The sequence below is a fragment of the Gasterosteus aculeatus genome, chromosome 4 (assembly GCF_964276395.1).
Source record: "Gasterosteus aculeatus chromosome 4, fGasAcu3.hap1.1, whole genome shotgun sequence".
Classification (NCBI taxonomy): Eukaryota; Metazoa; Chordata; class Actinopteri; order Perciformes; family Gasterosteidae; genus Gasterosteus; species Gasterosteus aculeatus.
In genome coordinates this window covers 5,945,962-5,960,875 of record NC_135691.1, presented here as the reverse complement: position 1 = coordinate 5,960,875, position 14,914 = coordinate 5,945,962, and the positions used below count along the sequence as shown (strand labels likewise).

The 14,914-nt window shown below is 47.2% G+C and overlaps 1 protein-coding gene across 9 annotated transcripts in view; it reads right to left on the bottom strand.

Moving 5' to 3' along the window:
• Positions 1-14,914, bottom strand: part of fgf13a (fibroblast growth factor 13a) — a 74,014-nt gene that overhangs the window by 18,668 nt on the left and 40,432 nt on the right. For 7 of the 9 annotated variants that reach the window (XM_078100612.1, XM_078100617.1, XM_078100613.1 and 4 more), the window contains one exon: positions 376-486. In XM_078100612.1, coding sequence (XP_077956738.1) covers positions 376-486 — 111 coding nt within the window. Of the gene's footprint in view, positions 1-375; positions 487-2,523; positions 3,492-10,638; positions 11,644-14,914 lie in introns of those variants that run through there. The other 2 variants (XM_040173574.2, XM_040173571.2) reach the window with 2 other exon arrangements.

Here is a 14,914-nt window from a genome sequence, read left to right as displayed (position 1 = left end):
TGTTACCCGTCCATTGATCTCCTCCTTCCTAATTTGTCCATTGCAAAGCCGGTGGATGCATCAACGTATAAGACATCGCTGGCTAACACATCAGAGGCAGAGTGTAGGAGAGTAAAAAGATCATCAGCAGTTTAACGGCGGCAAAAGACTTTGACGCAATTCAGATGAAGTATTGAACATTTGTAATTGTAAGAAGAGCACAGCTGCTCCGACTCTCTAAATCTCATTCAAATAGTATGAATTCATGGTTCAGGGGACCATGATGTTGATTCCTTGCCAAATGGCACAAGGCTAATTCGTCCTATCAACAACATAACGGATGCAGGATGGAAATCGGGGGGCGGGGGCGGGACACATTTTCAGCGTGAAACTTACTGTAACCATTGTCCTCCTCCTTCGTTCCATCAATGGTTCCATCCGCCTGCAGCTGCAGGTGGAAACCTTGTCGACTGTACAGCTTGGTCACGATCCCCTTTAGCTGGGGCTCTGTGGAAGCAGAGGGGACACGGAGACGGGAAGACACGAGCATGAAACACTGTGGGAAAACATGAATTCAGCACTTTTAAAAAAACGTCTGTTTCATGGCTTGCCGCCATTTTGAAAGTTCAGTCAGTAGTTAGGTTGAGTGAAGCTGAGGAGCTGACGTCGATGGGATGATACAATCGTGATCACCACCAGGAAACATGACAAACAACAGAGTCCCTTAAAAATGTGGAACTATTTTCCAAGAAAGGGTCGGATTTGAATAGCAGTCCAGGATTCTTTCACATTCGGTCATGGTCGCCGTCCGTTTATAAAACAACAGCACTGATGAAGGCTGTTGGTTAGCAGGTAACACACAGGCAGAGTCCCACTGATCCTGCAGCCACTTTGTACGGGCCACTTTACTTTTTATCGTACAGGGACATAGCAAGCCTCTGATGCAGTGAGACAATTATAGGAAATGTAAGCTTTAGTGAGCAGTTAGATTGAGCCATCGGTTGATAGTAGTATTTAATTGGCAAAGGGAAAAAGGGCCACAGTTTAATTCAAGCTGCTGTGTCTACGGTCTGTGAAAACCGTCTCAGAGGAAGCGGAGGTGACTAACGAGGCAGCCCGTTTGGAAAGCACCGAATAACGAAGAAGACCACGGATGGACGAAGGCAAATCATTCCACATTTAAAAATCGGCTGTAAAGAATGAGCCGCATTGTTTCTTTTAATATCTGTTATTGCAGTGGATACAGAAACAAGGACAAGACGGAACAATGGCAGCAACATGGGAACCGTCCCACAGTTGGTCTCAAAGACGATAGCTTGTGGTGGCGGATCACTTAGTTTTGAAGTGAAGTCTGATAAGCGCTAAGTGCTCTCCATTCCCTGGTTAGTGTCCCGGGTGGAGTGGGCTTCACCGTGGTCCACCTCCCCTTTCATCTGCTGTATTCTTTCATCTCACAATAACATCGTTTCTTGCCAGACTACTGTTACTTTGGAGAAGGTGAGTTACACCGGACACGTTACAATTTGTTGTGGAACGTTGTATTTTTCAGTGGAACACCGTGGCTGCACACTGAGAAATGTATATGAGAGCATGTGTAGAAAGCACACAACGACGTGCACATTGCATTACCGGACTATTTGCCAAAATGTACACAGACAACACCTTCTTCTCGCTACACACTGCTTTCTCCACAGGAGAGGATTGGAAATTGGAAGTGAGAGGGGTGCAAAAGCTTGGGAATAGTTAAGTTGCTTCAAAATCACAGTTAGAAATTAGGATTGAATAAAGTTCTTCGCCTCTTTGTCGCCGTCATTTCCACACACACACACACACACACAAAGAAGGTGACAGTGTGATCGTTGGGTGCAAGTAAGACGATCTGCTCCCTTTTGCATGGGATCCATCAGGCAGTGGGTGCTTTAGGCTACAAAAACAAACACTGCATAGAGAGTTCTCAAAGAGGACCTTGGCTCACATAATACTTATAAACTCTTATTGCTATAGAACCAACACTATAAGGGGGGAAATAACTTTTGAGGTGAGTGTGAGGTCTGCTGAAGATTCAAAATAAATGTTCAAAGTTGGGAATTCTTTAAAACTCATAGGAAATGTGTGTCTCTACATCTTTAACGAGTCAAGGCTGCCGTGGAGGAAAAGGAATCAACTTTGGAGGTTGATTACACATTGGGTTAATTACTATGATGAATTTAGTATCCTGTGCAATTTGCAATATGAACAATGACCCGTAAGCGACGGGGTCTTCAGTCTTCACGGCTTTTAGAAAAGTGACTCTGTATTTCATCCAGTGGGGCCTGAATAAGTTCTCAGCTCAAGTGTGAAGCAGGTTGAGATGCCAAAGGTGACTTCTGGCCAGACGTATAAAGGATTCTCCCACCAACCCCTGGCACAGAGAAACATCTGTTAGAAACCCGCATATAGAAATGGATTTGGTAAATTCACGTTGCGGTTCCTTTCTTTTTTTTAATATAACGGCACAACAACAGATGAAGACGCATTGATCCCGAGCGAAAGCGCACAACAGACCTGGTCGCCTCCTTCGCCTCTTCTTGGAGCCAAAGAGTTTGACCCGGGAGAAGACGTTCAGTCGATTGGGTTTTTCACAGCTCCCCTTGGCTTTACTGGGGCTGCTAACGCAGCGGCAGGCATTCGTCTTCTCCCGCTCCCTCGCCTGTCTTTTCTGCCGTATGAGGGAGCTGGCGATCGCTGCAGCCATGGCCAGCTTGGCTGCGCGCTGGGAACAAGTTCAGCAGGAGCGTCCAGACGCGGTGCTAACAGTGTGAGGTATTTGTCAAATATAAAAAAGTTGAGACGGTCAAATAGTCCCAGTGGTGCGCAAAAGGCACTTAGACAACGTCCGAATTGATCTTTGTTTTTATGCTTATTTTTTCGCGAATTTGGCCGTTATGCCGGAACTGTCCGTGGTATCTCCAAATAAAACCCACTCGCTCCACCGTGACGCTGCACAAATACTTTCACCACGGCGCACTGCATGTTCCTCCAGCTGTCATTTAATGTGCATCACGAAGGAAAACTCCGTCTGCGGTTTTTCCACCATCCCGTCTCAACCACACGGACGCGCACGTGGTGAACCGGACGGGCACGGAGTCGTGCGTGGAAACCTCCGAGCGGATGGAAACACCTGTTTGCAGGGCTCTGTTTCTCTCTGCTGTCACGGAGACTTGACGCCGAGTTTCAGAAAGGCAACGCAGATGATTGGAACTAATCACCGCAGAGGTTCCGTTTGTTTTCATCTAGTTTGTCTCTCTTTTGTTGAAGCGGGTCAACGTCAAACGAAAGCAAGCAGGCGCATCGCCGCTGGGTGCCGTATCCGCGCACAGCGCAAAGCTCGGACTCCGCTGTGCCGCTCCGAGCATCCCGCCGATGCGCAGCGGGGAGGAGGAGGGAGCGCGCACGGAGTCTGTCTTAACTAGTGGAGCCACGAGCCCAGTCAGTGTGCACAGATGAGAAGCGCTCCGTGCCGGCCGTCGTATGGGACAATTCTTGGCGCATAAAGGGGCGTGGATGGCGTGGGAAGGGAGAAGAGAAGGGTGGGGGTGTAGAGAGAGAGAGAGAGAGAGAGAGAGAGAGAGAGAGAGAGAGAGAGAGAGAGAGAGAGAGAGAGAGATTTGATTTTGAAAAACCTTTATTTATATAAAATCAAGGACACACAATACATAAAACATGGGCCATCTTCCATGACCATACAACATACCCAAAACAAAACGATGTCTCCTCAAAAAGAGCTAGAAAGGTGGCCTAAAAATTAGGTCATCTCCACTAACACAGCAGATTGCCTCCTTGAAGCACCACTTTCCAATGAACTCGTCTACGTTGTTCATGCTTTTGAAAAAATTGAAATCGACCCAGACTCTGGCCTTGACCAGGGACACGAAGGCCGGGAGTGCCTCTTGTCCGGCCCTGCCCTCTACTCTGTTCTTCCTGCTACAATAAATTGCAAGTTTAGCTGCTCCTACTACAAAGTTGAGCAGCTTCCATTTTGTGGCGTGTTTTTTATTGTAGCTGACACCTACTATGAAGGTGTTCTGAGACCATCCTTCCTCAAAATGGTTAAAAACATTCTGCAGTGCATTGAAGAGGGAGTAGAGCCTCTTGCAATAATAAAAACAATGAAAAACAGTCTCTACTTCGCCACAAAAAAGACAGTGTCTGGCTACACCTGGGTTGATAACAGAAATAAAAGCGTTTACAGCAATCGCCCCATGTAAAATCCTCCATTGTAAGTCACCAGTTCTCTTTTTGATCGGAGGTTTGTATAAAACCTTCCATCCCACTTTGCTGCCAGTGCTTATACCCAGCTCTTTTCTCCACACTGTGTCTGCTCTCCTATTCAGCTTTCTCCAGTTCAATGCTTTAACACACCGCGCATAGATTGCCTTCCCTTTTGCAGTGTGCAGGTCCAGCTTCTCCTTTGCTCCGTCTAGTAGTGGTCCCGAGCCCCCTTGCAGCATCGGAACAAAGCCTAGGTCTGGAAACGGATCATCTTCTCTTGGGGTTTCCTCTCCTCTGCTGTACTCCTGCAGCATCTTTCTTTCTTCTCCTGTCAGTTGGTCAGCCCACCTGTTGAGTATCCTTCTGCTTTGCCGAATGGATTTCAACCCAAGCAGACAAGCCACTGCAGGTGCATTTGTCATTTCAGGACCGGCCACCGCCACCACTTTCCTCAGGGTGGTGGTCCCAGAGGAACATAGCAGGCTGTTAAGACCTGGTGTAGTGCCGTCCTGTACGTCCAACCTGGCTCCATTCACCAGAGGTTCCTCGAGCAGCCAGTGTAGGGAGCAGGCCGGCCCTAGTCTCTCCCAGCTAAAAAAGTTCCATGCCCGAAAAAGGGACTGATAAAAAGGAGATAATCCACGTAGTTTGACAAGATTAAAATCCATTAAAAAAAGTGCAGTGTCTATTCCCAGGCCCGCTGCTTTCCTCAAGATGAAGCTGGTCAAGTCTCTCCAAACCACTTGTGTTGGACCTGTAAGGTATCTTTGTGTAAACTGGAACCTAAAGGTTGCCACTCTACTAGGAATGTGCACCAGCCCCTGCCCCCCTTCCCCCTTTTCTAGAAAAAGGACACTTTGAGGGACCCAGTGCATTTTGTCCCAAAAAAAGTCCACTAAAATGGCCTGCACTCTCTGTAAGAGACCTTTGGGTGGTTCCATACAGGCCAGCCTATGCCATAGGGCAGATGCCACCAGGTTGTTGATCACAAGGGTTCTCCCTCTGTATGACATGTGTGGTTTCAGCCATTTCCATTTTCCCAGTCTTCCTTTAATTTTCTCCTCCATCCCCTCCCAATTTTTTTGGACTGTGTCATTACTACCCATATAAACGCCCAGGTATTTGAACCCATCTGTCTTCCAGGTTAAGCCCCCCGGTAGACTGGGTAGATCCCCTTTCCAGGTTCCCACTGCCAGTGCCTCACTTTTGGCCCAGTTAACTCTTGCCGCCGAAAGTTTACCAAAGTCTTTCACAATCGTACCCAGTCTACCAACCTCTTCCTGATTTTTAATAAACACGACAATATCGTCGGCATAGGCTGACAGAATAAGATTTTTGTGAAAGCCCTTTAAAACCAGCCCTTCAATGTTTGCCCTTATTCTGCATAACATTGGTTCTATAGCCAGGGCGTAGAGCATCCCTGAGATAGAGCAGCCCTGTCTTACTCCTCTGCACACTTTAAATGGGCCACTAAGACTCCCATTAATTTTTAGTACACTCTCAATGTCCCGATACAAAACCTTAATCATTGCCATAAGCCCTGGGCTGAGGCCAAAACTCTCTAGAGTCCTCCAGAGGTAGTGGTGCTCAACCCTGTCAAATGCCTTTTCCTGGTCTAACGAAATGAGACCAGCCTTAATGCCCAATGAACTAGAGATGTCCAAAATATCCCGAATTAAGGACACATTGTCCAGTATGTTCCTGCCGGGCACACAGTAAGTTTGGTCTTGGTGGATGACCAGGTCCATTACCTCCCGTAGCCTGTTGGCCAATGCTTTGGACAGGATTTTGTAGTCTGCACAGAGAAGGGACACCGGACGCCAGTTCTTTACTTCTTGCAGGTCTCCTTTTTTCGGCAGTAAGGTCAGCACTGCTCTCCTGCAACTCAGCGGCAAATTCCTGTCATTAAAACTCTCATGAAAAACAGTTAAAAGGTCTTCCCCCATCACGCTCCAGAACTCTCTGTAAAACTCCACTGGAATCCCGTCGATTCCCGGGGCCTTACCCCCCTCCATGCTCTGTAGAGCCACATAGAGTTCGGTTGCCAACAGAGGGCCCTCCAACGCGGCATTTACATCCTCTGGAACTTTTGGAAGCTCAGTGCAAAAACAGTCAAATAGTCCATCCTCCTCTCTGTACTCACTGCGGTATAGTTCAGAGTAGAATGTCACAGCTCTCTTTCGGATGTCTTTGGGGTCTTTTAGTTCCTGGCCTGTCGCTGAGCGTAGAGTGTGCACGACCCTGCTTTGGCCATTCCTCTTCTCCAGTCCAAAGAAAAATCTAGATGGTGCGTCCATCAATGTTGCACTCATGAAGCGTGACCTCACCAATGCCCCTTGAGCTTTAGTGCCCAGCAGGTCTGCCAGCGCAGATTTTTTTGACTTGAGATCTTTAATGTGCTCTCGATTTCCGGTGGATTCTGCTATGTTCTGCAACTCCACAATTTCAGACTCTAGATTCCTCATAGACCCAGTGATGTCTCGTGTGACATTGAGAGTGTACTGTTGACAGAGCTGCTTTATTTCTATCTTCCCATAATCCCACCACTGTTTTAGAGAAGTAAAATCATGTTTCCTGTTCTTAAAACCACTCCAAAAGAACTTAAACACGTCCTTAAAAAGTGTGTCCTCTAAAAGAGCTGTGTTGAAATGCCAGTATGCACTCTTGGCCTTGCAGTTATTTATAAAAACTTTGCATAAAACCAGGGCATGATCAGTAAAACCCACAGGCACCATCCTGCACACTTTGTAGATGTTAAAATGGTGTCTAAAACAATAAAACCTGTCCAGCCTGGCTAAGGAAATGATACTCCCTCTGGAGTGGGCCCAAGTGTACTGCCTCTCGTTCCCGTTCAAACACCTCCACACATCCACGACCTCGTGTTCTGCTATCAGCTGCTTCAGAGCTCGCTGTGACGGACCGTGAGGTTCTATGTGGTTCCTGTCTAAAAGATCATTTTCCGTGGAGTTAAAATCCCCTCCCAAAAATAAAAAAGCTTCCTCACTCACACTGCCTAAAACAGTGCTTAAAGCATGTAAAAAAACCACTCGATCAGGTCCTGAAACAGGAGCATAGACATTCACAAAAACGCAGGTAATGTGTTCAAACATTGCTTTCACCACCAACAGTCTTCCCTCCACCACATGCTTTACCTCCATTGACTGTGGCATGAAGGTTTTTGAAAAGAGGACACCGACCCCCCCACTGGTTGTGGTGTTGTGACTAAGCACAATGTCGCCCCCCCATTCCCTTTTCCAGTCGGTCTCATTAGACTTATCGCTGTGCGTTTCTTGTAAGAAACAGACATCGATGCCTTTAACTTTCATCAACTGATACAGCAAGGACCTTTTCGTTGCATCCCTGGCCCCGTTGATGTTTAATGTGCTAATGTTGATGTGGCTCATGATTATTGAGATAAAGAATAAGCAAAGCGAGATCTTCGAGCTGCTGTTGCGTTTCCATTCTGCGTCATTCATCAGTGACTTCTTCATCAACATTGAGATCATTATTGATTTTCTGTACTATTTTCCTCAGCCGGTATACTTCCTGCCTTATTAGGCCTCCCCTGTCCTTACTGCTCATATGCATCCGGACAAACTTAGCGAACTCCTCTTTATCGGAGAAGTAATCCTCTACCTTAACTCCCTTCATGTTTTTCGTTTTTTGTAAAAACACTTTAATCTTCCTCACGCTGTATTCTCTGGTGCTCCTCTGACTGTCAGCCTTGAAGTCAGAGGACTGACTGTCAGCAGAGTCTACCTCCATGTCAGACCCAGACCTTGCTTCTTCGCTCCCTTTCCTCATGTTTGCAGCTCCTTTCTTCGCCTGTGAGCTCCCATTTTTGCTCTTCGTTTTCCTTTTCCGGCGAGGGATTTTGAGCGCTCCTTCATCTCCCTCCATGTCTATGTCGCTTTCCATCACCATACCTGTCTCCTCCTCTCCTTCAGCACTCCCCTGACTCCTCGCCTGACCCTCCTCAGCTCCCTCTATGCTCACCTGGCTTACCTGTTGGGCCACCCCTGTCTCTTCTTGCCCCCCCCCACCCACCTGACTTATCTGCTGCGTTTCAACTGTTCTCTCCTGTCTCCCTTCAAGCCCCTGGCTTTCGTTCTCAAACCCCCCCCCGCCCTCCTGGCTCCCCTGCTGGACTTCCCTACTTATTTGCTTAAACTTGTCTGTCTCACTCGCACACGTCATCCTTCCTTGCTTGACCTCACCTGTTCCCCCCACCCCCGACTGCCGGACTTCACCTTCTCCCTCCTCGCTCGACATGCTCCTCTGTTCGACTTTCCCTGTCTCCTCTTCACCCGCCTGACGGACTTCACTGGTCCCCTCCTCACCCTCCCTAGACCCCCGCTCAACCTCACCTGTCCCCTCCTCACCCACCTGCGGGACTTCGCTCATCCCCTCTTCGCCCACCGTGCTCCGTTGTTGAACCTCATCAGTCCCCTCCTCGCCCACTGTGCTTCGTTGTTGAACCTCACCAGTCCCCCTCTCACCCTCCTTCCGGGCTTCGCCTGTCACCTCCGCCCCCTCCTGACTAACCTGCTGGACCCCTCCGGTCTTGTCCCTACTTCCCTGCTGCGCTTTGCCATCCCCCTCCTGCCCTTCCCTCCCATTGTCCCCTCCCCTAATGTTCTGGACAGAAGAGGTCTTTGCTGGACATTTTCTGCTGAGATGTCCCTCCTCCCCACAGCTAAAACATTTGGTGTTCTCCGAGGTCGCAAACACTACGTAGTCAAAACCATCCACTCTAATCCTGAAAACCAGATTGAGATCCTTGTCTCTGTCATTTAATATCATTAGAAGTGTTCTTCTGTGTGATACCACATGCCTCAGGAGAGGGGATTTGCACCCCGAAGGCACTTTCCTGATCTGAGACATAATTTTTCCATGCCTCTCCAGCTCCTTAATCAGCGTCTCGTCTCTGATAAACGGAGGAACGTTAGACAGCGTGACTCTGGTCGCTGGTGTGGTGAGAGGAAGGACGGGCACCAGCGTGTCGTCTACCACGATCCCCTTCTCTACCACCACGTTGGCTTTCTCAACGCTCCCTAGAAAAATCACCACCGCGTTATTCATGCGGGCGGCGGATTTCACGTTGCCGTGGCCGACCACTCTCCCCACGGCCAAGCCGCATTCCTCCACCGAGCACGAAAAACCCGGTGCGATCCTGACGCCGTGTTTCCTCGTCAGGCGAGTGAGTTCCATAGTGGCGTTCAGCATGCCGACCAGCGACAGCTGATCGGCTGCAAAGAAACGCACACTTTAGGAAAACAAGCCCCCCAACAAGTCCACTCAACCACTAACACACGTATGCGCTACAATCCTATGTCTATCTCACATCCACCAGTGGACAAATTACGCTCGAAACAAACCTATACCGCTCTCAGCAACACGCTCCGCTCGCGCAAACCTCCTTCACTCAGAGAGAGAGAGAGAGAGAGAGAGAGAGAGAGAGAGAGAGAGAGAGAGAGAGAGAGAGAGAGAGAGAGACTCGATTCTCTCTCTTCTCAAATTAGAAATATCTATTCTATCACCCAAGAGTGGACGCTAATCGCGGTATAGAGTACAACACGAACATCCAGCCCTAATATATGATTTAAATATGTATTAAAATGAGTCATTTGCACGCGAGTGACGAAACAGCAGGAAGCCACAACCAGGTGACTCAAGTAGAACCAGCAAGTGGATCATCTGGAATGAATCATTCTCATTTTTATAGAGTCTGCATTTGTAATGGGACGCTACTGAAAATAATACATTTAAGAACTGAAATGGCAACTTTAAAGTTAGTGGTCTTTTAGTGCTGTTTTAAACTCCTCAGGAAAAAGTGATGTCCCGACCTTGGTGTCCGTGTCATACCCACCCCTGGGTGCCGCACGCCTCCCTCAACGCCTAACCAATGGTGCCATCTACAGTCTTCAATCCTAAACTGTCGTTGGACGTTTTATTCGTTTCTTCTGATCAATAATAAACGGCAGTCGCACGCCTCGAGATAACGCACTTTGCGTGGATTTCACAGGCCTCGTTTTGACAGGAATCTCGCAAAAATGAAACGTAAATGCAGGAAAGAACTCTTCCAATCTATACAGATATAAATGTTAAGCTCATGCACTTGTCGCGAATAAACAAAACACAACCGAGCGGCGTCAGAGCAAAGCAGAAATAAAGCCACCTCCATTTCAGCACCACGGACAGCTCTAAAACCTCCAACTACTGAACAGCCCCAAGAAAATCACCACTTACTGAATCCATAGAACAACATAGTTAACCCCAATCACATCACTAGAAAAACAACTACACATTTGACTTTGAACCACTTTGAGCATTGTCTAGGTAACACTTAAAACTAATTTAAAGTAAACGAAAAAAGAAAAAAAGAGATTAACCAGAACAGCAGCATACCTGAAACAGCCTTTCTCAAAGGGAAAGTCATGATTTCCTGCACAGCGAAGCCAAAGCGCTGACTGGGATACTTGCAGTCCTTCGGCTGGGGAAGTGAAGGAGTCTGAATTCAGCAAAGTTCAAACCGTTGTCACACAACTGTCGGAGGCGTAGTTGAAGAGAAAGCATCGAGGCGTGGCCAACAACAGGAAGATCATTACAGGACATTAGCGACATGCCATTATGACTCCTCGAATGCTCATTAAACATTCATTTAGAGGTCTTGTTGGTCCGGCCAACGCGGGCGTGTGTTCGCTTTATCCCTTGAAGAAAAGTGATCGAAAATGCAGGCTGAGATTGTGCTTCCTTCGTCGGGCAGGGAAGACTCATGTTACAAAAAAATGCTGTAAAATGATCCGATAATGCATCGACTAAACCGGTTATACAGGCCGGTCCACTTTGGACTGAGAACAATATCGATGGACAATCCCACTGAAACAACATGCATTAGGTAATGGGCTCCTTTCACCAAGGTCATTATTTCTTCTTCATTCTGAGACCAAATAGGACAAAAAATGGCTTTTCATCAGCTTCCAAGCACACTGTCAACACAGTGCATTTCTTATTATTTATCCAATTGTGCAAGGCATGTTATTAAATGTAGAGTATCTCTGTGTAGACGTGATGGCAGAAGTGAAGGCAGATGTGTGATGTAGTGATAGACTACTAGACAATGAGCTCAGAGGTGTGCTGCGCCTTACAGGAGGTACTCGTGGGGATTAGTGGACTCAGGTGACTGTGCACCACATTGACCACTAGAGGGAGCCAGTGGACAAGACACCGAGAACAGCAGAATAACCTCCCCAAGAAAAAAAATCCACCTAAAAGCAAAGCTCAGGTCTTTGACCAACAGTACTGTAACATGCAAATGTAATTTAAATTTAAAGTAGAGCTAATGGTTACAGAGAAACTTCTAAATTCCAAAGTACTACCGAGCAGAAAGCACCCGACTTGATTTAGTGTAGAAGCACCCATTTTTAGGGATTACTTTATATGTATACCTAATAAATTAAGTCAGCCCTGCAAAATAAATTGTTGTGATTATGTACCGAAACTAGAATATAAAAACTTAATTGATCAATACTATTGTATTGGCTGTGCCTTAAATCACACAAGGCATACTGTAGAGATACCTTTCTTTTCCAGTTTACTTTCATCGTGTCTCTAATGGAATTCGGGGAATCGTGCTCAAACCCCACACAGCGTAAAAAAGACAGAGGTGTTTTCAATGTTGATCTGGGTTGTGTAGAATCAGCTTTTCTTTAACGAACAGAGGCAATTCCATCCTCGGGGTCAACAGTGATTATAGGTCAAATGAGCGGTTTGGTTAAAACAAACAGAAACAACCTTAGGCAATAAACAGTAAAACCTGTTCATGAATAAGAAAGCAAATGATCCTGTTTCCTCTCAGTTAGCAATGATGAAACAAACATACTCTATGAACTGGTTCAGCCCGGAATGTTGTAATGCGTTAGAAGGATGCAATCAATACGGCAACATTTCTTCCAATTACTTTCATCTTTGCCTCGAGCTCACAGGGAACGTCTGACTTCCAGCGGCCAATATTTTCTAATAGGAAAAACAGTTGTATGTCAATAGTTACTCATATTTCTGAAACAATATTTCCGTTTTGTCCAAACAAGAACGCCTTGAGACGTCTTACGTTACAGTCACAGCTTCAAAGTAAGTGTTAGCTTACTGTCGCCAATGTGAGTTCAGCGCTACTGAATCTGACTTCTTTATACAAAGAAAGCGTAAAATGGAACAGTTTAATACTATAGCTATACTGTAGCTATATATGTTAATCGACTTCTTAGATTCCTGATAATTCCCTGTTTATTTGATTGTCAACGTCTAAAATCCCTTCCGGTCCATTCCGGCCAAACCCAGACAGGCAGAGCGCAACGGTACCGGGAGCAGATCGCAGCTCCAGTCATCGCACCGCTGATCGACCCCGGCCGTCGCTGAAGCAGACAGCGTGGCCCTCCAGGAGGACGGCTGGGTTTATCACCGACAGTCAGGAGGACAGGAATCGGTGATGGGCTGCTTTTGTACGACAGCGACACTTATTAAACACCTGAGATGATACTGAGGAAAGTGCAAATGTGGGGAGGCCTGATAAAGTCTGCGTCGCTGTCGGAGCTTTTCTTAGCAGCAGCAGCCGAGACCCCCCCCCCCCCCCACAAAAAAGCACATGTGGAACTTGTGCTATATATAAAGGTTGTAAACGCTTTATGTCTTCAATAGATAAGGTGTTTGAACAATAATAGTTTGTGTTTCGGAAGTCTCTGAAGAAAATATAGCTCCGCAAGACAAAACTGGACTATATTGGACTCATTTAAAGTCTAAACTGAGCTCATTTGCAAGTGGAAGTTGGCAGATGACGAGCGTCGCTTTCATGAGCTATGCTTTCAGAATCAGATGAGGGGCTTTGGTTTTATCCCAATGCAGTGCTTCCGATAAATACACTAGTAACCTGTGTAAGCTACACTTGTAGTATAACGCCGCTGGAGCCTTTCCTGCTCTGAAAGAATCGTTCTGCAAGAGCTGCTGTCCGAGGGAGGCCTCAGGGATGGTGATTACTCATCTTCACCCCGTTGAGCTGTTCAAACACACTCCGACGAGTAGCACTTGTTCAAGCACCGTGCTGCTCCGTGTCTGGCCACTAGAGGGCAGAGCGCGTGAGATCGGTCAGTGTTGTCTTTTTTTGTGTTATTAAATTGAACCGATTAAGGCGTGCCTTGTTAATAACCCGAGGCTATCACGAGAACCCCTTGCGTTTTGATGAATCCGTTTTAATTCATCGAGAAAGTGGCCTCCAGGGGCAAACCAGTGAATGAATGGCGAGGTTAACCGGGCCCCTAGTGTGTGATAGAGAGGGGGGGGGGGGGGGGGGGGGGCGCTGCATACCGTGCCCCCTAATATCCCAGGATATCAAATGCACAGGTAAATAAATATCTTAACATTGCTTCCTCTGATTTGAACCTCCTGTTACAAAGAGAGGTGATCAAGTGAAATATTAACAAGGGGGAGAAAAGCTGAAGCTGAAGGGGGGTGCAGCTCACACCCTCCAGCCCTTTGGCAGCACTCTGCCCGCTGTCTGCTCATTGTGCATGCGCTATTACAGTAAATCCACTACAACAGCAGCTTGCCGCATGCTAGGCCACCATTGCCATAGTGATACCACGCGTTGCCATGGAGACTGCACATACGTAAGAGGGTGTGTGTTGAAAAAGGGGGGGAGAAAGAGAGAGAGAGAGAGAGAGAGAGAGAGGGGGATGGACGTTGGAAATGGGGGTTGGATGTTACAGAAGAAAGCATAACTCACGGTTCCAGTAGAGGAGGGGGGATACAATGCCGTCATGGCAACGGCCGCGCGAGGAGCTACCCCACCCCTCCAGGAACCGGAGAGCCGCGGTGGAGACACGGAAAGGACGGAGTCAGTAAACTGAGAATAGAGGATTTTCAAACCAGATGATCTCCCCCTTGGGGGACACGCTGTGTCGAGAAAAGGCCTCGTAATCCCACCGTGGAAACTAAAAATCAGTGAGGAGCAGCGAGGTGTCACATCTGTTCAAGTGCCGTGACTCAAAAAGACTCTACAGATACGTATTGACAGGTGAAGGGTACGTCTTCGTCTTTAGCGACGGTGAAAATAAAGACGCATCTATTTTAAACATCCCGATGGTATCGACAAGACGGTTTCTGCGTGTGTAGTCTTCTCCTCGTTAAACCGACAGCCATTCTGTCTCTGTGTCGCGTTACAACACCAGAACTAATTAGGAGCAGGAAGAAACGCAGTGCCTGCCATATTTCATTCAACCTCTCACCTTTTGTGCAACAACTGCCTTCAAAGTGTTCGTCAACTGATCAGCGCGCGCCACGTTTTCTCGCACGCCAGAGCATTTTTTTTAAAGATATTTTTGTCTCCCAAGTGACAGGAACAACATTCCACTTGATACATCAATAAAAGCTAAAAATATGACGACGAAACACAGAGCTGAAGGCAGCTTCGGGAGCTGATCATCTGCCAGACGCATTGTGTGCAGCTTGAGGATGATACAAGTGGATGAGGAGGGGCACAGCTGACTAACGGCAGTCCATGAGAGGTGGAGATGCTAGAAGACGAGGTCTGAAAGTACGACACGTGGAAGAAGAAGAGGGTTGTGAACATAAATTGATCTCGAAATCGTCATTCACGTGATGATGTGCTGTCATTTTCACTATATAACACAAC